The 24,719-nt window shown below is 40.0% G+C and overlaps 1 protein-coding gene across 1 annotated transcript; it reads left to right on the forward strand.

Annotated features, from left to right (window-relative positions):
* Positions 1–1,524: 1,524 nt before the first annotated feature.
* On the forward strand, positions 1,525–18,987 carry LOC114467949 (germ cell-specific gene 1-like protein). Its single transcript, XM_028454492.1, has 5 exons — positions 1,525–2,020; positions 4,122–4,169; positions 9,793–9,945; positions 16,853–16,964; positions 17,969–18,987. Exons 1-5 carry the CDS (start codon positions 1,732–1,734, stop codon positions 18,285–18,287), a joined length of 921 nt encoding a protein of 306 aa, XP_028310293.1. The 5' UTR covers positions 1,525–1,731; the 3' UTR covers positions 18,288–18,987.
* The last annotated feature ends 5,732 nt before the right edge of the window (positions 18,988–24,719 follow it).

Consider the following 24,719-nt stretch of genomic DNA (forward strand, 5'->3'; position numbering starts at 1 on the left):
ACTACTGCTGCCTCATCTCTGACCCCCGCCCCCCTCCCCACTCCAATCAACCACACACACACACACACACAGGTGTCTGAGGAGTCGAGCATCTGGTGTTGGCGCAGTGTGACTCCATCCAGTTGCTCCCCTCCTGTGTGTGTGTGTGTGTGTGTATAAAACAACCATCACATAGTCACTATGTGTGTGTCTGTGCTTTCACAGGTGGTCTGGCGGCCGTCAGACTGTCGCGTGCCAGTGGGGGGCACCAATGGCTGCTCTGTCCTTGCACTGTGCGGTCTTGCTGGATGGTGGCTGGTTTGTTGGCTGGGGGGGGGGGGCTCTCCCTGGAGGCTCGCCTTTGGGGGTTCTCAGTCCCAGGAGAATGCCCTTGGGGTCTGGTGGGCTTAGCCTGCTGGCTGGGCCGGTCTTGGAGAGTGTCTTACTGGGCGAGCGTTGCAAGCCGCACCCTTGCATGCCTGCTGGTGCAGTGCGGGGTGGTCCCTACTGTGGCTGGGGGTGGGTTGGTGGGTGTTGGCGGGAGGCGTTGGGGGCGGTGGCAAGGTGCACTGGGTCCTCGGCTTCTTGGGGCTTTCTCTGGTGTGTATGTGGGGGGCGGTAGCTGCCTCTCGGCTTGGGATCTTGGCGGCGTCTGGGGGGCAGCTCGGTCGTAGGGGGGTGACCTGGGGCACCTTTCCCCCCGCCCTTTCTGCCACGTCTTCTTGCCCGGGGCGACGCCTGGGTTTGCAGTAGTAGTTCTTGCACATACATTGGTCTACGATACATTGGCCTTGGGCTGTGGGATAAAACTCGTACTGTGCTTAATCTTAGACACGTTGATCCTAAATACCTGTTCTAGGTTTTACCACTAATTTTACCACTCACCATTATACCTAAGCTTCACACTGGTCACCAGACTGGATCGACTACACAACACAATATACACAACTACAACTTCACATCCCAGTCTCACTTTAAAATAACCAACTCTTCCCCACCCTTTCCATATTCCTACCCTGACTCTCTCTTCCCTGTTCCCCCCACCCCCTCACCCAGGTGTAACACTGCCCTCTGTTTTTATATTCTCCCTTTAATAAAGTGGTTTTTACCCTTCCTTAGGGAGGGCAGGTGATGGTCACAATTATGCAATAAAATACATTTATTTATTTAATTGCAATAACAAAACATGCATTGTTGTATTTAAAAGATTGTACTTCCTGTAGTGTTGACCTTTGACCTTTGCATGTGCAGACAAAGTAAAAAGAAGAATAAAAAAACAGATGTAAACACTGATGTTATTTCAGACTTGCTAATAACTGTTTTCTTTTCATATCATTAGCAAACACACACACACACACACACGCACACGCACACGCGCACACACACACACACACACACATCACTGAAGTGATGTCACATGGACACGCCCATTCACTTCTCTTTTAATGCTGAGAAGCTGTGATTGGTCAAAAGAGTGAGTAAAGTCGCAGGGATTGGATTAAAATTCTAGTTATGATCCATCAGTGATGGAGACTCAGTAGAGAAGATGGAGAGCCGCGTATGGCTCCAGAGCCGCAGGTTGAAAACTTCTGATTTAGGAGAGGAGTGACGCAGAGTCCCTTCCACTCCTCCGCTGTGAGGGACACGTGAGCTGAGGAGGAGATGCTCACCATGTCCCCCTTCCTCCTCCTCTGACGGCCTCCCCCAGGCCGCGGACCGGAAAGCCCGACACGCGCCTCGCGCTCCGGGACCATGAAGACGACGCGCCGGTGCCGCGCGCTGCTCTCTGTAGGCCTGAACCTGGCCGCGCTCCTCTTCTCCACCACCGCCTTCATCACCACCTACTGGTGCCAGGGCACCCAGCGCGTGCCCAAGCCCACGTGCAGCAAGCAGCGGCACCAGAACTGCATCGACTACGGAGTGAACGAGACGGACCAGAGCAAGGTGCACTACAGCTGGGAGACCGGGGACGACCGCTTCCTGTTCCGCCGCTTCCACACCGGCATCTGGTACTCCTGCGAAGAGAACATCCACGAAGCAGGTGGGTGAGGATGGGGAGGGGGTTTCTACCAGACACCCACCTTTTACCTGAAAGTCATGAGCTCTATTTTGGTTCCGTGCGTCTTTACGCACAGCATATTTATATGTTTTATTCTGCAGCAGGTTTATAATATTTCTATGAAGTGAGCACTTAATCAATAAAAACACAAATCTGATTTTAGGGAAGGGTTTTTTACCCTAAGGTCTCCCCTTTAAGCACCACCTCTCTTCAAGGATCAACTGCCACATTTTGGGCTCCGTGCGTCTTTGCGCGGGGCAGATTTCTACTAATTAAAAGCGGGTTTAAATCCTCTGCTTCAAAGTGATGGAATTACGTAAGTCACCATCAGAACTAGTTTTGATGAGTTTTTCCTCAAATGAAATGTGCTTAAATGCGGTTGTTCCTCTTTTACGCACGAAACAAAACCAACAGAAAACTGCGTAAAAGCACATTTTCCTCCTGCACACCCTGCTTCATTTTGATTTTATTCTATTTAACCTTTACTTAACCTGGAAAACCTGGAAAAACCACTGGGAAAAAGATCTAATGCCCCGACAGACCCGTCTCCAGATCTTTACGGGGTCTGTAAAAATGAAGCATGGGTGGGAACATTATTATTAGTCTACTTTTTTTTTTTTTTTTTTTTTAATATCACACAATTCTATCCTCAATAAAATGTGATCCGATATAAACAGAGGCACTGATTTGATAATTAGCACTTACACGTTTTTAACAATTGGCTTTAAAACAAAAATAGGTAATACTACAATGGGGTTTATCCAGGACACACACACGCACACACACGCACACAGCATTTAATCACCTTCAGGTACAGTGGGGGTCTCTGGAACCTTTATTTTGAGGGTTGCGGGCTAAAGGTTGAGAACCACGTGACAACGAGCTGATGAAGATTTGTGGAGATTGGTTTGGATGAACTGTGTCCTGAGGGAAATCTTGGACATCATGTCCACAAAACAATTACAGCGTCATTTTTCCTCGTGGGGTTTGAAAAAAAAAGTGGAGCTGAGTTTTTTCTGCAGCTGAAAAGATGAAAAACGTCTCCTCCAAATGTTTTAGGGATTTAAAGTCTGTGCAGTGGCCATGTCATATTCCAAACAAACGAAGATGCTTTTCCCCATCACCCAAACCCTAATCTAGTCATTTTTTGTGTTGTGTATGTTGTGTTTCCTGTTGATTGCATCTTTCCAGGTGAAATATAAGGAAAGTTTCCTTAGCTGTTGGTTTATAAGGTCTGTTTGAATGCTTGGTCCACATATAGCCAGAAACGGCTGTCATATCAGTGACGTGTTCACACATCACCTTTTATTGGACAGCTCGTTTTCTAAGAGTTCTGATTGGTCAGGAGGCGGGACTTTATCACTCGCTAAAATCCTAGCCAGAGCAGAACCTGGTGTGACCAGGCTAGTCGTTCAGCAAAAAAACAAACTTAACCACAATTTATTCAAAAGTCTCTCCCTTGAAATTTGTAATCAGCACACACTGATTAAATCCTGGACCCACAAAATGACAGAAAAAACACACAAAAAGGACACAAAAAATATGCAAAATTAATCCTTAAACAACAAATGCACACAAAAATATCACTACAAAGTCATGCTTATTTAGTCCAAAAAAGCTAGAAAACAACAACCAACCAACGCAAGAGCAGAGAAAAATATACAAAATGTCACAAAAATACACAAAATGATAGAAAAACATGCAAAATGTATCACGAAACACAAAACAAGGAACGCACACAAAAATATGACAAGAACACAAACTCTTTGTTGTTTCCTGTGTTACTGCTCTGATTGGTCGTTATTCTAATGCTGACGTAAATGTTGATCATGTGACCCTCAGATCAGCTACAATCATGTTTGTGGTTTTGTTGCTACACTAATACATTTTCCATTGCCAACTAATTCTGCTTGAAGTTAAATGTTCTTTTTTAGGCAAAAGTCACATTATTTAGTTCTAATTGTGATGATTAAAGCTCAGAGGAAAGAGAAACCACATGATTGGTTCATTACTGAGGGTTTAGCTGTGATTTATGGCTCTGAGAGAACGACAAGCCTTAACTCTCTCTCTCTCTCTCTCTCAGGTGAGAAGTGTCGGAGCTTCATTGATCTGGCCCCACCCTCAGAGCGAGGTGAGTAATGGGAGTTATCAGACACTCCATCTGTTCCACACTCAGTGTTCTCTGTGCTTTTATTTTGAAGGGGATTCATTGATACAGTCATTAACACATTAGTTGGTTCATTGAGGTTAATATTTGACCATCTATATCAAGGGGTTCTCAACCTTGGTCGCAAGACACTGGGAGGGGATCGCCAGATGCCTTCAAGAAACTAAGAATATTTCTTAAACAATGTGTTCCTATTTTTGCTTATTTTTATCTTTTTTCTGCAACTACACCAAACTTTATGGATGGGTCCCATACAGCTCATACTTGCTTATAGAGTTAACCATTGACATTAGTTTCAGAAATGAAATCCCATGAGATTTTATGTTTGCTAACATGATAAAGCTAACATTAGCCTGCCTGTTTTATGGTGGAAATAGAAATGTGTGATTTTTGTTCCAGAAAATGTGGGTGAGTGTTTAGTTTAGTCTGTCATAAAGATATTTACACTTCAGAAGAATAAGTTCAACATATTTTGTGCTAGAATTGACATTTGCGTCTCCTTTGTCCTCGTTTATGAAGACACGAGGCCTTGAACTTTACACGGAGCGTGAACAGCTCTCTCTCTCTTTAATAGTAGAGCAGTTAAGCTCCGCCCCCCTCTGTCAGAGGAAACCTTGAGTTTGGCATCACACATGGAACCATCTGCATGTGTTGGAGGATGATGTAAACCACACGTCGACCTTGTCTCTCACATTAAGGATGGTCCGCTGGTGATTTTCTGCTCCTGCTGTTTTCTAACAGATGGAAGGAAAGTTGATTACAATTTAAGGACGACAAGGACGGATTAGCAGAAAAAAACACACTGAGCATCACTTTAAAGGCTCAACATTCACCTGAATCTACCACAACAACCATAATAATAATATTAATGATTGGTTTACGAAGAGATTCACGTCACAGAAGCAAGAGAAAGAGTTTCACAGCAAGAAAAAAACTCCCTTATTTTGTTTTTATAACAGGAATAAATCTCTGTTAGAACCAGGTTCAGAGATGGAGAACATCTGCTTTGATCGGTTGGGTTAGTGAACAGAAGGACAAACAGAATATGATAGAAGGATAGACCATCAGACTGTTCTAGACTAGTTGAGTCAAGAACCATTAATCATCAAGAACCTCCAGCTCCAGCATCAAGACACCTGAAACAGAAAAAAAGGACCCTCGGAGGGCGAGGAGAAGACACAGACTGCAGGACAAACATGATACACTAGTGGTTAAGTTAATAATAACATTAAACGTCATGCAGCCATCCACCATGCTCTGAAATGTTACCACTACAGACGAGGTTTTGTCTTGTACTGGTCACACGTAGTGATCACTAAAGAGGAGATGCTTGTCCGCTTTAAATTATCGCAATTATACAATGTACGCTTTAGTAAATAAGTAGGTTATGAATGTAATCGTCTCTCACAATGGTCTGAGGTGCTGACCATTGCGTGTAATGGTCTGTGATTGTGACCAAAATGACACCAAGTCCATTTTAGGTTTCTGCTATTATACGATATACGCTTTAGCAAATAAGTAGGTTTTGAGTTTAGCCTTAAAGGTGGAGAGAGTAGCAGCCTCCCGTACTATGACTGGAAGCTGGTTCCAAAGAGGAGGAGCCTGGTAGCTGAAAGCTCTGCCTCCTGTTCCACTTTTTGACACTAACAGGAAGATTTTAAACTCTATTCTAGATTTTATAGGAAGCCAATGAAGAGAAGCCAATACTGTAGAAATATGTTCTCTTCTGTTAGTACCTGTTAATATTCTAGCTGCAGCATTCTGAATTAACTGGAGACTTTTTAGTGAGTTACTAGAACATCCTGACAGTAGAGATACAATAATCTAGTCTAGATGTAACAAATGCATGGATTCATTTTTCAGCATCACTCTGGGTCAAGATATTCCTGATTTTATAGATATTATGGAGGTAGAAGAAGGCTGTCCTTGTGATTTGTTTAATATGAGAATTAAAGGATAAGTCAGTATCAAAGATAACGCCTAAGTTTTTTTTACTGTGGTGCTGGGTGACAGAGTAATGTCATCCAGAGACACTATTTACTCTGATAATTTATCTCTGAGGTGTTTTGGACCAAATAAAATCACTTTGGTTTTATCCTGGTTAAGAAGGAGAAAGTTACAACTCATCCAGGATGTGATGTCATTAAGACAAGCCTGGAGTTTTAATAACTGATGAGTTTCATCAGATTTCATTGACAGATAAAGCTGTGTATCATCTGCATAACAATTTATATTATGTTCTCTGATAATGTTGCCTAGTGGAAGCATATATAATGTAAAGAATATTGGTCCTAAAACTGAACCTTGTGGAACTCCATGATTAACTCTGGCTGAGGAGAGATTATTAACATAAACAAAGTGGGTTCTGTCTGATAGGTAGGATTTAAACCAACCCAGCGCTGTTTCTTTAATCCCAAAAACTGTTTTCATCATCAACATGAATGTTAAAGTCACCTACTATGATAGCTTTATCAGTGCTCAGCACCAGATCAGTGAGAAGGTCAGAGAATTCAGAGAGAAACTCTGAATATGGACCAGGAGGATGGTAAACTATAAGCAGTAAAGTGGATTTTTCTATCTTGTTTTTGGGATTACAAATTTTAAGTGAGAGGCTTTCAAATGAATTTTGGTTAAGTTTGATTTTTGGGGTAACTTATAAGCTTGAGTGAAAAACTGCTGCCACTCCTCCTCCCTGACCACTGTCACGGGGAATATGGTAGTTACCATAATTGGGAGGGCTGGCTTCATTAGAAGCAATAAAATCTTCATTTTCTCTGTGAGGCATAAAAAACTTAATTGATGGTCAGTTATAAGATCACTCACTAAGAGGGATTTAGACGAAAGCAATCTGATATTCAATAGTCCACATTTAATCATTTTTTCATTGTTTTGTGTTCTGTTTGTTGTTTTAATTTTTATGGTTAACTCTATTGTGGGCTTTAGTTTGTATTGCATGTTGTTCTGTACTGCTCAGCACAGTGTTTATGGGGTATCATTGCTCTATGAATTAAGTAGAGGGCTTATCTATGGAAGCGTTTGTTGTAACTGCCGGATTATTCTCAGATAGTCATGCATGTGGAGTTGTGAATCACAGACTATAGATTTAATTTTAGCATTTGTGCTTCATGTAAATTAGGGTGGACACCGTCTTTTCTGAATAGATCAGTACATTTCCAAAAGAGGTCAAAGTTATCAATAAACGTGAAATTATGGAGTTTGCAGCAGGATTGTAAGAAGTTGTGCTGCTGTAGTAGGCGACTATATCGCTCTATATCCCTATTTAATATAGGGAGAGGGCCAGAAATTAATATTTATTTCCCAGATGCTTTTTGAGCAGGGGTGCCAGGTTGAAATTGGTGAGGGGGCCAGTTGTTTTGCAAGTGAGACCTCAGGGGGCTGAAATACACTTTGGGCCTGAAAGACCAAACACCGACTCAACACATGAATATGCTGCTTGAAATTATTCATGAAGGCTTACACATTAAAAAGAATTTGCATTGGCACCACAATAGCCTCACAATGAGTTCTATAATTACAAATCAGCCTAAGGCACGTTACCTCTAAACACGACATTGTTCCATCCATGCAAGTAGTCTGCATTTATAAATTAGAAATGCAACAAAATAATGACACCGATAATAAGTGTAGTTTGTGGGAAGAGTGTTAGTGGTGAGTGTGCGCCTGTTATACTAGCCGGGAACGTCCGGAGGGTGGATCACAGCTGGCTGTGGTGGAGTTTCCGTCCACGGAGTTGACTGGCTGTGGGGCGTCTGTGTGGAAGCGTCTGGTGGTGCTGTTATTGGCTCCGGCTGGCGTTGAAGCGGCTCTGCTTCTAACGGTGCGAGGGTTGCTGATGTCTGTGGGTGATCCTCCGTCATCAGCTGGCATTGAAGCGGTGCAGCAGTAGACAGATTGGAACGGTGCTTGTTGATGGCTGTGTGCATAGCTAGCATGCCTCTGGACTGCAGCTTTGAGGAGGTTTCGACGGGCTACAGAGGAGGTAGAATTCAATCCAGGCGGTGGTGGAGGCGTTTTCCTGGCGGTTGTTTCAGTCGGCTTAATTGGACTGACTTTGTCCCCATTTTCGTATGAGAGAGCTTCAAAACGATTGTGGATAGTAAGTGGAGGAGGAGGGACGCCATTTTCTGTGTTATTCTGTCGTTTGCATCCGCGGACAACAACCTCAGCCCACAATGGCAGACGTGGTGTGGAACAGGACAGTCCTGGACCCGGATTCTCCCAGGGAACTGTGTCGTTATCACATGGAATATTATGAAGGAAGGATGACAGCGTTAATGAATGCTTTACAACTGTGTCTGTATATTTGGTTATTCATCTTTCTTCTTTAGCTTGCTAGAAAGGTGATAAATCTCTTCCTGTAGTTTGGTCATTTCTTTGTTGGCGTTTAGTAGCAAAATGTCTTTCTCTGACGGCAGGTGAGGAGCAGCGTCTCCACCGTCTGTAGATGTGTTCATCTTGGAATTACCTGAGGTCATGTAACCACTTGTGTGACAGTTCAAATAATGGGCATGACAAATGGTGAATGTGGTTAAATTGACAAAAATATCATGAATAATGATGAAAAGAGGTTAAAAGTGACAATAATGGGTCAACATATGTGATATTAGGAAAATATTCTTAGTTTCTTGTTTCACGACCCGAAATGGGGTCCTGACCCCAAAGTTAAGATCCCTGCATTAAAGTACAGCCACTTCAGAGAGAAGATCCATTCTGTCAGAAAACTACGTTTTCAATACGATACCGATATCTCAGCCTTGAGTATTGACCGATACGATACCAGTGGGAAGCAAACGTACTTTTATGACTTTTATTTTGTAGTGAGAAGTGTTAGAAAAGTATTGAATAAGTGATATTAGTCAAACAAAGGAGAATTGAAAAAGTGACTAATGGATTACAGACATTTGAACCTTAAAAAGAAGAATATTCTACAGTGAAATCAATTAAAAGACCTTGAAAAATAACCTCAATAAATTCAGTTAAAAACAGTAAATGTTATATTTGGTTTGTGTACTACCTTGGTGTTCTGATTGACTCAGATCTGACATTCAGCATCAGATCAAATCTATCACAAAAACATCTTCTACCACCTAAAGAACATCTCCAGAGTGAGACTGTAAAGTTCTGCTGCTGGTTATAAATGTGTGAATGGGTTTGGTCCAGAATATCAGATAGTGGAGCCCAGAGCTCACAGTAACCATGGTGATGCTGTGTTTAGTTGTTATGCTGCAAAGAAGTGGAACAAACTGCAGCAGAGCTGAAGTCAGCATCACATGTGAACATTTTTAAATCAAAGTTAAAGGAACTTTTTTTCTCTACTGCGTATGATTGAGAGAGAGATTTATGGTCATGATGATGATGTCATGTGTTTGTTGATTTTACTAATGATTTTAATTGATTTTACTGTTGATTTTAATTGATTTTACTGATGATTTTAATTGATTTTACTGATGATTTTAAATATTCTTATTGATTTTAAACAATTGAATGTTTTATCATGTAAAGCACATTGAGTTGCCATGAGTATGAAATGCGCTATACAAATAAATTTGCCTTGCCTTGCCTACAGGCGTCCTGTGGCTCTCCGTGGTCTCTGAGGTGCTCTACATCCTCCTCCTGGTGGTTGGTTTCAGTCTCATGTGTTTAGAACTTTTTCACTCCAGCAACGTCATCGATGGCCTCAAACTCAACGCCTTCGCCGCCGTCTTCACTGTGCTCTCTGGTACGTGCACACGCACACACACACACACACACACACACCTTCAGTAACACTGGGAACAGTCAGGAGTGTTGAATGGATTCACTATTTCTACATAAACAGGAAGGGCAGTAGTTTTATTTTGGAGGGTTCATGAAGGCAGCTCATGTTGAGCCAAAGACACGACGACAAACACAATGAGAACTTTAAAAACCAAATCCTCTATGAAGAAAAGATGAGAAATGTCTCCTCCCCAGTCTGTGCAGTGGTCGTTACATATTCCTTCCAAACATCCCGATTTTTGTCTTTCTGTTGATGTTTTGTGTTATTTGTGGGTTGTTTTTTTTTGCCATCATTTTGTATATTGTTAATGTCATTTTTTTGCTTTAGTCATTTCTGTGTTTTTGTCGTTTTTTGTATTTTTGTAGTCATTTTGTGTCTTTGTGCATTTTTTAAAATTTCGGTTTTGTAGTTTGTGTTGCAATTGTTTCATTAATGTTGAATTTCTTCTTTTTCCTGCCTGAAATCTGTGGCCATCAACAGTCTATGATGAGCATATATTATCCACTAGGGATGTAACGATTCAATCAACTCCTGATACGATTTGATTCACGATAATGGGTTCGCAATATGATTCTCTCACGATTTATTTTACAAAATGGGACTGTAGAAAAATGATGACATGAAAAATATTTCTTTATTTTTTTGGGGAAAAAAACCATAAAATACTGTAGTTTTCCTTTTATTTTTCATTGTCAAAAGAATCCCTTGATAAACTATTAAAAACAATGCAATTTAACTAAAAATAAATCTTGAATGAAATAAATAAAGGAATAGTACAAATGAAGAAGCCTATTAATTTAAATTCTGGTCTATAGTAAACAATGCAAAAATGCATAATAGGTCTTTTTAAAAGTGCAACTAAAAATGTATTTTGTGCCTTAACAATTGGACTTGAAAAAAAAAAAAACAGTCATTTCACTGTATTTAGGTCAGACATTTGTCTGCTATGCTAGCAGACAGAGCTCATAGAAAAACGTGACTTTTAAAGATATTCACGTAATATTACAGATATTCTTTCGGTGCTAAAGGGGTAAGGAATCATTTATGAACATGTTTAAGAGTAGAAGGTGGCCAGAGAAGTAGTAGCAGATTCCGCCCGCCGCCAACACTTCTGGATTGCGATCTCTGCTGGTTGAAAAGAAGGACTGCGATTCAATTTTCACAGTATCGATGTGAATCGTGATACCTATGAATTGATTTTTAACTGCCTTAAGATTAATCGTTACATCCCTATTATCCACGTGTCTAGTTTCAGTCTGGCACATTAGGTTTTTACACTTTAAAAAAGAAAAAGTCTGATTTACTTTACTTTCTATGTTCAGTTTGAAATCTTAAAAGCTCATATAGTACTCATGCTTATAATAAGAGTCTGCAATAAAGATTGATGATGATGATGCAATTAAATTTAAAAATAGTAATTTTTTTTAAATCACAATTTTTTATCCTTTTTCCTTTTCAAAATGAAATATTGTATCGTATTTATCTCGTGAACACATCTTTTAAGTGATTTGATACAAGCTTTTCATCATTAGCCATTTTTAAAAATGGGGCGACTTCACTGTTTTAAAACCTGTTCCGCGATCCCACCTAAAAGTCCTTCTATTCTCAGGGTTTGTGCGTCTTAAACAGTCCGCTATTTACTTGCTAACTTCAGCCACCAGAGCGTGTCACAACTGTTTTTATCCTTGTTCCGTAACAAGAGGTTTACATCGACATCTTTAACATTTTCTGTTTTATTAGAGCAGCCAAAAGCAGCACAAGTTGTTATTTTGACTGAAAAAGTTACTAAATGATCTAAAAATCAGACTGAATGTTTCACTCCAATAGAAAAGAATGGGATGTTTACAGGCAGTGGGGCCGTGTGACATCATCAATCACATGATTTCAAAAAGAAAATTAAATGAATATGGTGCATAATAATGTGTTTTGTTAGACATAGATCTACTAATAAGAACATTTATATGGTTTTAGGACACATTAATAGAAACGGTGGAGGATCATGTGGAGTCACTGGTTGAGATGCAGAAAATTTGTGTGTGTGTGTGTGTGTGTGTGTGTGTGTGTGTGTGTGTGTGTGTGTGTGTGTGTGTGTGTGTGTGTGTGTGTGTGTAAAGCCTTCAATCTGCAGCATGTCAGATTCTTGTGTAAGAGGTTTAAGCTGGCACAGCTTCACTTTTGGTCACATTAGACTTTAGGGCCACAGATTCATCAGGGCCCACACGTCCTCCTCCCTCACCTGAAGACGCCATCAACACCAGGGCGTTTGGAAGGAATATGAGACCACTGTCACACAGACAAAACAACAACAACGACTACAGAAACAAACAAAACGGAAACAGAAAAAAATGCACAAAGATGCACAAAATGACTACAAAAATACGAAAAATGACGACAAAACACAAAAACTCCACTAAGAATGCACTAAATAATAAAAAAGAAACACAAAAGGTAGACAAAACACACAAAACGACTCCAAAATAATGAAAAATTATGACAAAATACCTAAAACGACAAGAAAAACCCACTGAAACAACACAAAACAACAACAGAAGAATCTGGGTGTTTGGAGTGGTGTTTCCACTTCCACGTATAAATGATATATACATTAAAGTTAAAGTATGTGAGTATTTCAGTCCCTGCAGGATCTACACTTATATTTCGTGGAATTTGAGGAAATTTCATGAAACAATTGGAGGAAATTTTTCCAGATTTTGGAAAAATTGAGAGTTCTTTGAACAATTTGAGATTAAAAATGACTGCCGTCATGTGACAAACTGAACTTTGATTGTTTTTTTTGTGTTTGGGGTGACTGAGATATCTACAACTGAATTAGTTGGTGATTTACAAAATGTTTCATGTATTTTTTGTAATTTTCTCTTTCTTGAGCAGTGAGAAAGTAAAGTGTGTGTGTGTGTGTGTGTGTGTGTGTGTGTGAGAGAGAGAGAGTATAGATGTATGGATGTAGACTATTATAGTGAGGCTATAGAGGCTTCCCACTGTTGTCATGTGACTCACAGATCCTCCTCTGATTGGCTGCTTTTCTTTCGTGACCTTTGAGCGATGGCGCTCTGTTCTCAGATCGATCTTCCGTCACATATTAGCTCCTTGTAACTAATTACTCTCATTACTCTGCTGCTGATGTATGGCTCTATAATAACAGACTGTGCAGGAAGTGATTTAGTGCGTGTTTTTAGCAGTAATTATCAGCCAGGATTACGGTTCCTTGTGTTATGTAAGGGGGCGGAGCCTCTGCAGACTTTTGGCTTCGCTCACAGTTTTTCTCTGAGCTGCTGACACTGAGAAGGTCATGGTGCGATCCCATCGTTTCACGTTTCTATTAGTTTAACTCTGAACTAAGGCCAACCCCCAAAGTAAACACACAACGTGACTGAAAAATACACAAAATCATCTCACATCACACAAAACGACTACAAAAACACACAAAAATAAAAGAAGAATATCCAAAACAATTCCAGAAATACACACAAAAATGTTTGCAGTTAAAGAAAAGTACACAAGATGACAAGAACACACAGAATGACTCACAACACGCAAAGCAACAGAAAAATACACCAACAATGTACATTTTTGTCTCTCGGACCATTTTATGACAGTTGCATATTCCGCTTATTTTGTTTTAACAAAATAAACAATTTAAAAAAATTATCATAATGCAAATATTGCTGTTTCTGTTTCAGGAAATACAATTTGTCTGTTTTTCCAATTTTTTCTACCTCGTCTGCAAATGCTGTCGAAGGTTGACACTACATGAAGTGAATCTTTTTGTGACAGCAATGCATGTTTTATTATTGCAGTAAAATGTATTTTATTGCATAATTGTGACCATCACCAGCCCTCCATAAGGAAGTGTAAGAAAAACTTTATTAAACCAGTCTCACATGTTTGGAATAGCTGAGCATGTAGCCACTGGTCCCACGTGTTCTGATTAGCTCAGCACATAGAAACCAGTTCCACATGTTTGGGTTAGCTTAGCACATAGCAACTAGTCCCACATGTTTGGTTAGCTTAGCACGTAGTGACCAGTCCCATGTGTTTGGGTTAGCTTGGCACATAGCAACTAGTCCCACATGTTTGGTTAGCTTAGCACGTAGGGACCAGTCCCATGTGTTAGGGTTAGCTTAGCACATAGCAACTAGTCCCACATGTTTTAGTTAGCTTAGCACATAGCAACTAGTGTCACATGTTTGGTTAGCTTAGCACGTAGTGACCAGTCCCATGTGTTAGGGTTAGCTTAGTACATAGCAACTAGTCCCACATGTTTGGTTAGCTTCGCACGTAGTGACCAGTCCCATGTGTTAGGGTTAGCTTAGCACATAGCAACTAGTCCCACATGTTTTAGTTAGCTTAGCACATAGCAACTAGTGTCACATGTTTGGTTAGCTTAGCACGTAGTGACCAGTCCCATGTGTTTGGGTTAGCTTGGCACATAGCAACTAGTCCCACATGTTTTAGTTAGCTTAGCACATAGCAACTAGTCCCACATGTTTTAGTTAGCTTAGCACATAGCAACTAGTGTCACATGTTTGGTTAGCTTAGCACGTAGTGACCAGTCCCATGTGTTAGGGTTAGTTTAGCACATAGCAACTAGTCCCACATGTTTGGTTAGCTTCGCACGTAGGGACCAGTCCCATGTGTTAGGGTTAGCTTAGCACATAGCAACTAGTCCCACATGTTTTAGTTAGCTTAGCACATAGCAACTAGTGTCACATGTTTGGTTAGCTTAGCACGTAGTGACCAGTCCCATGTGTTTGGGTTAGCTTGGCACATAGCAACTAGTCCCACATGTTTTAGTTAGCTTAGCACATAGCAACTAGTCCCACATGTTTTAGTTAGCTTAGCACATAGCAACTAGTGTCACATGTTTGGTTAGCTTAGCACGTAGTGACCAGTCCCATGTGTTTGGGTTAGCTTGGCACATAGCAACTAGTCCCACATGTTTTAGTTAGCTTAGCACATAGCAACTAGTCCCACATGTTTTAGTTAGCTTAGCACATAGCAACTAGTGTCACATGTTTGGTTAGCTTAGTGTAACAAATAAATAACACACTAGGGCTCAGGAACTGGTCAACAGAAATAGGTTTGGCTGTAGAGCCAAGGTGTGTGAATAATTGGACACAGACACAAGGATTTCGTTTTAGTATATGTATATTAAAGATATTATATATAGTAAAGATATTTGGAGTCAATTTATATTGATATATATTATTTAGTTGTTATTAATCATCATGTATAGGCAATAAACAAACAAACAAAATACAATTACAAAACAAAGACAATATTTTCTTCTTTCAAAACTTGTAGTCAAAGTTCAGTTCAAGGTTCATTTCCTTTGGTGAGTTCAGTTCAGTTTGTTTGATTTCGCTAAGTTGGAAATCGAAGGGTTTCGCAAAGTTCTTTCGCTTTGGGGGAAAAAATACAAAACAGAAAAGGTCCCCAGGGTATAATCCACGTATTAGGTCCGAGTGTCCGAGGAAACAAAAAGATCAAATATTCCTACCGCGATGCAGCGGTGGTTGGGTGGTGGCTCGCCATCTAGTGGTCGAGAGTGGTAGGTGATCCAGGACTAACATAAAAACCTGACCTATAAAACAAAGCCAACAACAATCAGTCAAACAGGAATTAACTTAAGTACATTTTAAAACAGAAAATACATTCACCTTAGCACATTTAAACAATTTGTCATTGTTAATTAAATAAACAGTTATAAATAAATGCTATAAATCATAGCAGAAAAATCCATATCAAGGTGAATCAAATTGAAGCTTCATTCTATATATTCAGAGATCAAAGGGAATAAAGTGCACTTTTAAATCAACATCATTAGCTGTAAAGCTAAGTCATGTCATATAAATTAAACATGCATGTTTTAAATAGATTCTTCAAATAAATCATTGTTGTAGCACAACAGATCATCTCATTTAGTAGGTCAAAGCCTATTCAAGACCACATAGCCGAATGGGCATTTCTTTCAAAAAGTAACAGAAATGGTCAAAATCAATCAAAACTACAAAAAGCGAAGCATTATTTTACTATAATACTATTCATTTAACAATTCGGCTTTGATTATAAATTAGAAAATAAAAGGATTACTTAAATGAAAGTGCAAATGGTCAGACTGACCCTGTGTGTTCCGCAGCTGATGGTGGCTTAATTTTGCAGGAATTTCAATGGAGTCTGGTACACCACAAATCTGCCAAATACTTAGTGAAACACATTGAAGTACAATGTGAAACGACTCACCGGTGAGTGGAGAGATGTCTAGATTATAGGAGAAGATGTTCATCCAGGTATTTCTTATGAAGGTTTTGTTTCAGTGGTGATTTTCAATCAGTAAGCTGACCATGCAGACGCCACAGTGAGAGCAGCCATCACGGCATTCAGTGGAGCAAACAAGAGTGAAGGGGGAGGAGCCAGGGACTTTAAAGGTGTAGCGCGGGCTCGTCGCAATAAAACCATGGCAGGAAGTTGGCCTCTAGTTCACATGGGTTACACTTAGCACGTAGAGACCACTCCGGCTTGTTTTGGTTAGCTTAGTATTTAGCAACCAGTCCCACGTGTTTTGGTTAGCTTAGCACGTAGCGACCAGTCACACGTGTTTTGGTTAGCTTAACACATAGCGACCAGTCCCATGTGTTTTGGTTAGCTTAACACATAGCGACCAGTCACATGTGTTTTGGTTAGCTTAGCATGTAGCGACCAGTCACACGTGTTTGGATTTGCTTAGCAAGTAGCGATGCTGGCCGTGCAGGGTGCCTGGTGGGGCTTCAACTTGAATGTCATTTTGAGAAAGTAAAGTTTGTGTGTGTGTGCGTGCGTGTGTGCGTGTGTGTGTGTGCGTGTGTTACAGGGCTCCTGGGGATGGTCGCTCACATGATGTACACGCAGGTTTTTCAGATCACCGTCAGTTTGGGTCCTGAAGACTGGAGACCTCACGACTGGGACTACGGCTGGTCCTTCTGGTGTGCAATACATTATACAATCTACAACACTATATATATATATATATATATATACTGTATATATATATATTACACTGTGTTTTATGGTTAAATACTGCTGCACGTGATAAAGTTTTAATTTTTAAATGTTTATTTTCACTGAAAAATGCTTTTAAGTGTTGCAGATTTGGTTAATGGTCAGTGGTATTTTATATAATATAATATATGAAATATATTTTTAAAAACGCGAGGTGAAATTTTGTAAAATATGATATAATTGTCACATTTTACTAATGTCACGTTATATGATTGGTGAAATGTTGTTTGATAGAAGCTCGTAAAATAGGACGATAATTGCATTGATTAGGAGAAATAAGTGTTTCATGTTGAAGCTTCAATATTTCCTATAATTTTAAGTTACTGTCAGCCTTCCTTATTATCTTACGCTCGGATTAATGTGAAACCATGAATATTTGGTATTTCGTAAGTGCTTTTCTAACTGGTAGCCCCTTTATACTATACAGTAGCTATGACGTTTCCATTGACGATATCGGCTCTACACGGCTCGGCGCTCCTCGCTATCGGGGCCGATTTTTTTCTGTTTTTCAAGTCATTTTGTGTGGTTTCTTTATGTAAATATGTGGATTTTTTTGTTGTCCATATGTTTTTAGAGTCAATTTGTGCATTTTTGTTGTTGTTTTGCCAAATGTAAGCGTTTCCATTGAGCACCAACCTGACGTGTGAAACTGCCAGACTCCACAGATCTCACTTTTTTGCTGCCATTCACAAGATCTCCAACAAAAATCAATGGTGGCCAAATTCCTCGTCTCTATGCGTGAGTTGATGACTCTACGCTGTGATGATTCTCAGAACCAATCAGTGTCTGCTTTGTGTGGAGGAGGTACGAGTACCGAGTAGAGCCGATCCCGCCAGTGGAAACGCGCCATAATAATGAAGTGATGCTTTCGTATAAAAACACGTTGACGTCCTGTAAATGTAACGCGTTGGTCTCTGGCTCTGTGCAGCATGGCGTGGGGCTCGTTCACCTGCTGCATGGCGGCGTCCGTCACCACCCTCAACTCCTACACCAAGACGGTGATCGAGTTCAGACACAAGCGTAAGATGTTCGAGCAGGGCCTGCGCGAGGAGCAGAGCTACCTGGACCAGGAGGCGTTCCACTATTTCCGAGATCACTCGCTGCCATCCATCTCCAGCACGGTGGAGGTCTACCCTAACCACGGACCTGGACCCGGACCCAGTCTGGTCCACGGACCGATGAGAGTGTCATCGGCGTCCATAGACCAGGGAGAGAACACAGACTCTCTGGGTGAGGAGCAGTGCTGAGGAGACCAAAGCGTTCTCCTCATGAGAACCACAGACTCTAAGGCTGGACGTGTCTGTTCTCACTCGTTGTTCACCTCAGCGACAGCGACTCAACGCTTTCCAGGGGGAAGCTTTGTGTGAGAAGCTGCTGAGATGTTTCACATGTGAAATGTAGCTGTCGTCAGCATATATGAAGATGCTCTGTCTTGTAATTTAACACTAATTCATCAATGTGGACGAGGAATGTCGGTTCTCAACTGGTCCAGCTTCAAAATCCACCTTCAGAAACACCTTGACCACAGCTCGGACCAGAGATAAGCGGTACGTTGACATGAACGGTAGAGGGAGTCAGCGTGACAGGATCCAGTTCAATAACATCAGGAGGAAGTGGGAATTACACGATAGAATTATTCCTTAAAGGGATCCTCCACTGTTTTTATAAATCTCTAAATGTATCAATTAGTAGATTGTTTCCTACTTTCAGCAGCTTTTTAGATCATTTAGTGGCTTTTTCAGTCAAAATGACAACTTGTGCTACTTTTTGTTGCTGGGCTTGTAATCAGAGGGTTGCTGAGGTTCGAATCTCACCCGGGCCTTTGCCGTGGAATGTTGATCAAGTCCCTTAACTCCCAACTGCAGGTGCTGCAACATGGCTGCCAACTGCTCCTCAGGGATTGGTTAAATGCAGAGGACACATTTTCTATATGTAAAAAAACATAAAAGCCCCGATTTAATCTTCAGAAAGAAAACAATCTGTGACAGCAGTGAGCTGACTCGCTCTGGAAGCTGAAGTTAGCGAGTAAATCATGGACAAAACACCTTCTTTCCTCAGGGTTTGTGTGTCTTCAACAGTCTGTGATTTACTCGCTAACTTAAGCCACCAGAGCGTGTCAGTGCACTGTTTAAGGGAGAGTAAATGTCCCTTAGGAGAGCTCTTCTTCTCTGCTTCATTGCTGTCACAGATTTTTGTATCCTCTTTCTGTAAACGAAAGAGTTTTGCATCGACATCTTTAAATGTTTCTGTTTTTTTAGAGCAACCAAAAGCAGCACAAGTTGTCAATCTACTAAATAATCTATAAATCAGGCTGAATGTTTCACTTTAATAGAAAACAATGGGATGTTTACAGGCAGTGGGGCCGTGTGACATCATCAATCATGTGATTTCAAGATGGAGGAACACAGGCTCTAAAACTGTAAAGTAGTCCTATTTTTAAAAGTTAATAAAATGAATAAAGAGCATAATAATGTGTTTCATTAGACATAGATCTTTAGAGTTAGACATTTAGAAGGTTTTAATTCCACATTTGTAAAAACAGTGGAGGATCCCTTTAGAAGTCACAGAAAACCAAATGTACAATAGATACAGTATAAGAAACTTTTCATTATTCTAACCGTTTGAAAGCTGGAGCACAGGTTGTAACTGACAGAAGAGCACTGTACTCATAGGAAACTGTAATAATGTAACTTCAAAATAAAGCTGGAGAGTGATGTGCTAACATTGGAGTTATTCGTCCATCATCTGCTAAGAGGAGCGGTTTCCATGGTAATTCCCGTCAAAGAAACCGTAAAGGTGGCGCAAGCTGTCCCTCCAAAATAAGAGTCTCACAGGATGAAAGGAAACAAACTATGTGACGTTTGATGAACATCAAAGTTAGATATTTGTTCTGAAGACATTGTAAAACCTGATAATAGATCACTGTCATCCTTAAAATCTGCTCAAACAAATGTGTGAAAGGATTAGAATCAGACTTTCTTCTACAAAGTAAAATATGACGCAGAGCGACTTTAAACTGCTGATATCATCACCTTCAGACTTTGTAAACGTTTCCATGAATATACGTCAGACTTTTATCTAACTATTGACTGCTGAGAGTGGTTGCCATGGCAATTTCCATTAGAGAAGGAACAGGTGCAGAAAAGTGTTGGTTACCAAGGCGATTCCCACCACGGCATTGAAACATCAGCAAAACTAAAATCATTTGTTTGTTACTCAACTACTGATATATATATATATATCAGTATATATATATATATATATATATAACTACAATAGACAAACATTAACTCTTTAAAACTGCTCAGCAAAACTAGTAAAATTAACCAAAATCTGAGACTTCAAAGACAACGTATGTCGCTGCGTTTGCTCTCCAACCAAACCTTGTTCAGTGTTTTATTTCCTCCGTCGGTCGTTCATCTTGGTCGTCCACAGGGTCGGGGAGTGTCTGTGAAGGTTGACCTCTGACCTCTGTGGGAATTAGCTACATCAAAGTGTCATACGCGTGGGAAATAAATCCTGAGTTGAGTGATGGTCGCAGACTTTAAAAGGAAGAAAGGAAAGCGACTGATTTACAGATCCACACTTTAGACTTCAAATGCAACATGGATTTACACATTCAAACAGATGGAAGAGAAGGAGGAATGTGAGCCCCTTCACATTCATTTAACCTTTGAAAAACCAAACTTTTAAATGATGAAGGACATCACAACGCTTTAAAGTTTTCTGTAAAAGCTGTAATTGTACTCTTTGGTTTGTAACTTCATTAATAAGATAAATTGTGATTATTTAAGACAGGCATGTTTTAACAGAGACCGATAAGATGTGTTCCACGCTCTGAGTTCTCCTGAGGACGCGCTGAATGTTACGTAAGGAAGGGTGGACGGTAAAAAAAAAGGAGGGATTAAATTAGCCGGCACTGTGAGGAATAACATGGAAACTTCTGGAAGTAATACCAACTAAAAAAGGAAAGGAAAGGAAAACACCTGAGATGATCTCATCCTTTCTTATTTGATCTGAGCTGAGGGAGGAAAGCATCGCTATGGAAACGTTCCCACAAAGAGTAATTTACTGGTTGGTGTATTGGTCCAACTGGTGACAGTTCACGTTCATCTAAAAGTGAAATTTTTGACCAATTGTTTCGTAATTATCTAATATTCACACTACATTTTTAGTTTGGGGGCGGTCCTTATTTCTTTCATTTTCATCTTCTAATATCTCAGGAACTACATCACATAGGAAAGGTAAAGTATACTAATACAGCTCCATATATTTACAGTGGAACTATTGGATAATCAGGGAACAATTGGTAAAAATGTCAGTATTTTCTGAGCCTGAAGTGCACTACGTCTGTCACAACGTAACCTGATCACCAGTGGAACCTGAACACCAGGAGGTCTGAGAGCATCTTCGTCCTAAAGACGAGAAGCATCTCAGGATGTTTCAGTGATTCCAGCTTTAAAAGAAAAACTGTTTTACACGTGATGTAATGCAATCAGTGGAATTTATTTGCAGTTAAACATGAATCCAGCAAGAATAGAAGAGTGAAAACAAGCAGAAAAACCCACTTTTCATCAAGAACGATGGGAAATAACTCATCACCCAGTGAGAGTACACTGTCATTCTCAGCTTTACATATTTTACACAGAGATAGTTTAATAAAGTCTCATTATTTAGAGTTTTACAATGAATTTTCTGGTTTTACGTTCCTTTATTCTGTTTATAATATTTAACTCATAATTGTTATTTATTTTTAATGGTGCCAATTATTAACTTTAATCAGATAAATTGCACATTTTTATCCTGATTAACCCACGATAAACTCATTTATTTTACAAAGTACCAATCACAATTGAGTCGTGATTGGTACTTTCAATAGAAAAACAGATCATTTAGTTTGAATTTAAAAATCCATCTGTTTGACCAACTTTACATCAACTTGAGGCTTAATTTCAACTTAATTTCATGATTCATTTGCGATTGATCGCATTGTTTCAGCGTTTTGCTAAATTTGCACGGACTTTAGATCGACAGCAGATGATTGTGTAGCTGAGTTTGACACGTTTGGTTTCAAAGGAAAAGTTACAAAACGCAGCTGAAGAGAGTTTAAAGCAGTGTTTTTCAACCTTGCGGTCGTGACCCCATTTGGGGACGTGTGGAATTTAAATGGGGTCGCCTGAAAAGTCTACTAATCAATTTAAAAAAGTTATTCTTATAAGTTATTTTTAGAATTAAAACACAACAAAATGCAGTATAAAAATCTGTGAGCGGATTCAATTTGTCACTAATTCTGTATTTGTAACAAACTTATTTGGTGTTTTGATGTCGAAATGGGGTCACGATCCTAAAAAGGTCAGATACCACTGGTTAAAAGCATCCTCAGAGGAGAGGTGTCAGGTTACGACGAGGTTGGGGGTTTCTTCTTCACGGCTCTCCTCGGTGCAGACGGAGAGTTGTTGCCGACGGCGCTGGCTCGGCCGGCTTTGACCTCGTCGACGAAGGTCTCGATGGCGGTGAACTTCTCGGTGAGGTCGCCCAGGTGAGCTTTGAGGGCGTTGAACTCCTTGTACAGATCGTCTAAAGCCTCGGCGAGTGGCGAAATCCTGATCACACAGGGAAAGGGGGCGGAGTTTAACAAAGAATAGCCACCGGGGGGCGACGCACCCACAGCCCTATGGGGCGCCCAACGTAAAAACTTGTTTTGAACATTTGGCTCATTTTTCTTTCATTTGAGACAAATTCATGTAAATCAGCTGGTTCTATATCATTGTTAAAAATGTGTACACAATCAATCTAAATGTAAATGTTAGATATAAATTTAAAGGGTAAATAAAAATGTTAAATGTCAATGTTAAATCTAATCTAAATTTAGATTTACATTTAGCTTTAGAGTTAACATTTAGATTTATTTATTATGAAACAGTGACTCAGCATGGAGGAGCAGCAGCTCTACTCTGAGCTCCTCCTCAATTGTTATTTTCAGTATTTAAGTCTTAAAAGTTGATCTTTGTTCTTTTAAAAGCTGTATTTTAACGTGTATGTTGTTGTGTTTGATGTCCGGATGATTCCGTCGTGCCTGGCGTAATCGGGCAAAACCGACTGGTGCTCGTTCTGCAGCAGGTTTCTCATCTGGCTCAGGATGTCGAAACGCCAATCGTCCAAAACCTGCGTCAGGTTGGCCACGTTTCGCATGTTCACCTTCTCCGCTGGAAAGAAAGAAGGTTACCATGGTTACCCCAACAGAAGGCTACGAATTAACACTGGAAGCTCACAGCCGTCCCTGTAGTTCCACTCCGACGAAGTTGACGTCGGGCGTCGCCTTTGAGCCACCACCGTTACCGTGGTAACAGCCAGCATCAGCACCAACAACACACTCGGTTTGGACGCCATTGTTCTGTGTTTAAAACATTCACACTAACAACAAACCGAAGAATAAACACAGACGTGACAAATATAAAAGCTTCAAACTAAAGACGTACAATAACATATCAACCAAAAAACAATAAGTGGATCTGATATTGTAGCCCCGCCCCTTTAACCTTGCTCAGCCAGCGTGGCTACGTGCTAAGCAAACCCATACAGGTTGCAGGTATGGACTACAAAAACACAACAAAAACGACTACAAATACACAAACTAATGATAAAAAACGTACAAAATTAATACAACACACAAAATGCACAATTTTTTTTTTAAACGTCTCGATTGGACTCAAAACTATGACGACTATGACCTGCTTAATGTTATTTCAATTACCATAATATTTCTAAAACTGCCTCAAAATGGTTAAATTAGCAGTTAAATAAAGTAAAAGAAAGGTTCAAAATGAGTGAAATGTTTGAAAAGAAAGAAAGAAATTGTTTAAGGTGTAAAACAAATAAAGACAGTAATGAAGATTTAAATACTAACATAAAAATAATGGTATTATGAATTAAATACTTAAAAAGGGAGATTAGATCATGCAAAACCAATCAAGAGAAAATGTGAATAAATGTACCTCAGTGAACTGCAGCTCTGAACTGGTCTGCTCACAGTGACAGGCGTGTAGAGACTGAACAGAACACACACACACACACACACACACACACAGCTCCCCATCTTTAACACTCCTTTTTAATATTCTTTGGCCTCTGTTTGCAATCCTTCATATGTGAGATCATCAGTATATTTTACCAGACTGAACCTGTCTATGTGTGTGTGTGTGTGTGTACAGAAACACAATTCAAGCAGAAACTGTGGCACGCACACACAAGAAATAACTTAACAAGAATTATGAACTGGCAGAAAAAAATGTATCAATTCAAATGAACCATTATGGAAAGATTTTCATAGTTTAGACTTTAGAGAATGAAATAAATGGACCAGTCAGTAAAAATATACACAATGATATTTGAGCAGCTTTTGGATGAAACTCAGGGGAAAAAAATATTAAATCTAAACCACCAAAAAGGAAACATTACTGATGCCTTCAAAGTAAAGGAAAGGATGTAATAATACATTAGCACAGGAATATAAACATCAATAAAAGCAGGGGGTCTCAATATTGGGGTCAAGACCATATTTTCTGAACAATTTGAGCCTATTTTTTTACCATTTTTCTGCAACTACACCAAACTTACCATATTTTAATCCATTTTCATCACTTTTTCTTGTCATATTTTTGCTACATTTCTCCCATTTC

This window comes from Gouania willdenowi, chromosome 8 (genome assembly GCF_900634775.1).
Source record: "Gouania willdenowi chromosome 8, fGouWil2.1, whole genome shotgun sequence".
Lineage (NCBI taxonomy): Eukaryota > Metazoa > Chordata > Actinopteri > Blenniiformes > Gobiesocidae > Gouania > Gouania willdenowi.

Bases quoted from the DNA above. Each gene is read 5' to 3' on its own strand.
- LOC114467949 (XM_028454492.1), top strand. From the start codon at position 1,732: ATGAAGACGACGCGCCGGTGCCGCGCGCTGCTCTCTGTAGGCCTGAAC. The intron at 4,170-9,792 runs GTGAGTAATGGG...CCTTGCCTACAG, and splicing joins GGCCCCACCCTCAGAGCGAG to GCGTCCTGTGGCTCTCCGTG. The intron at 16,965-17,968 runs GTGTGCAATACA...GGCTCTGTGCAG, and splicing joins GACTACGGCTGGTCCTTCTG to CATGGCGTGGGGCTCGTTCA.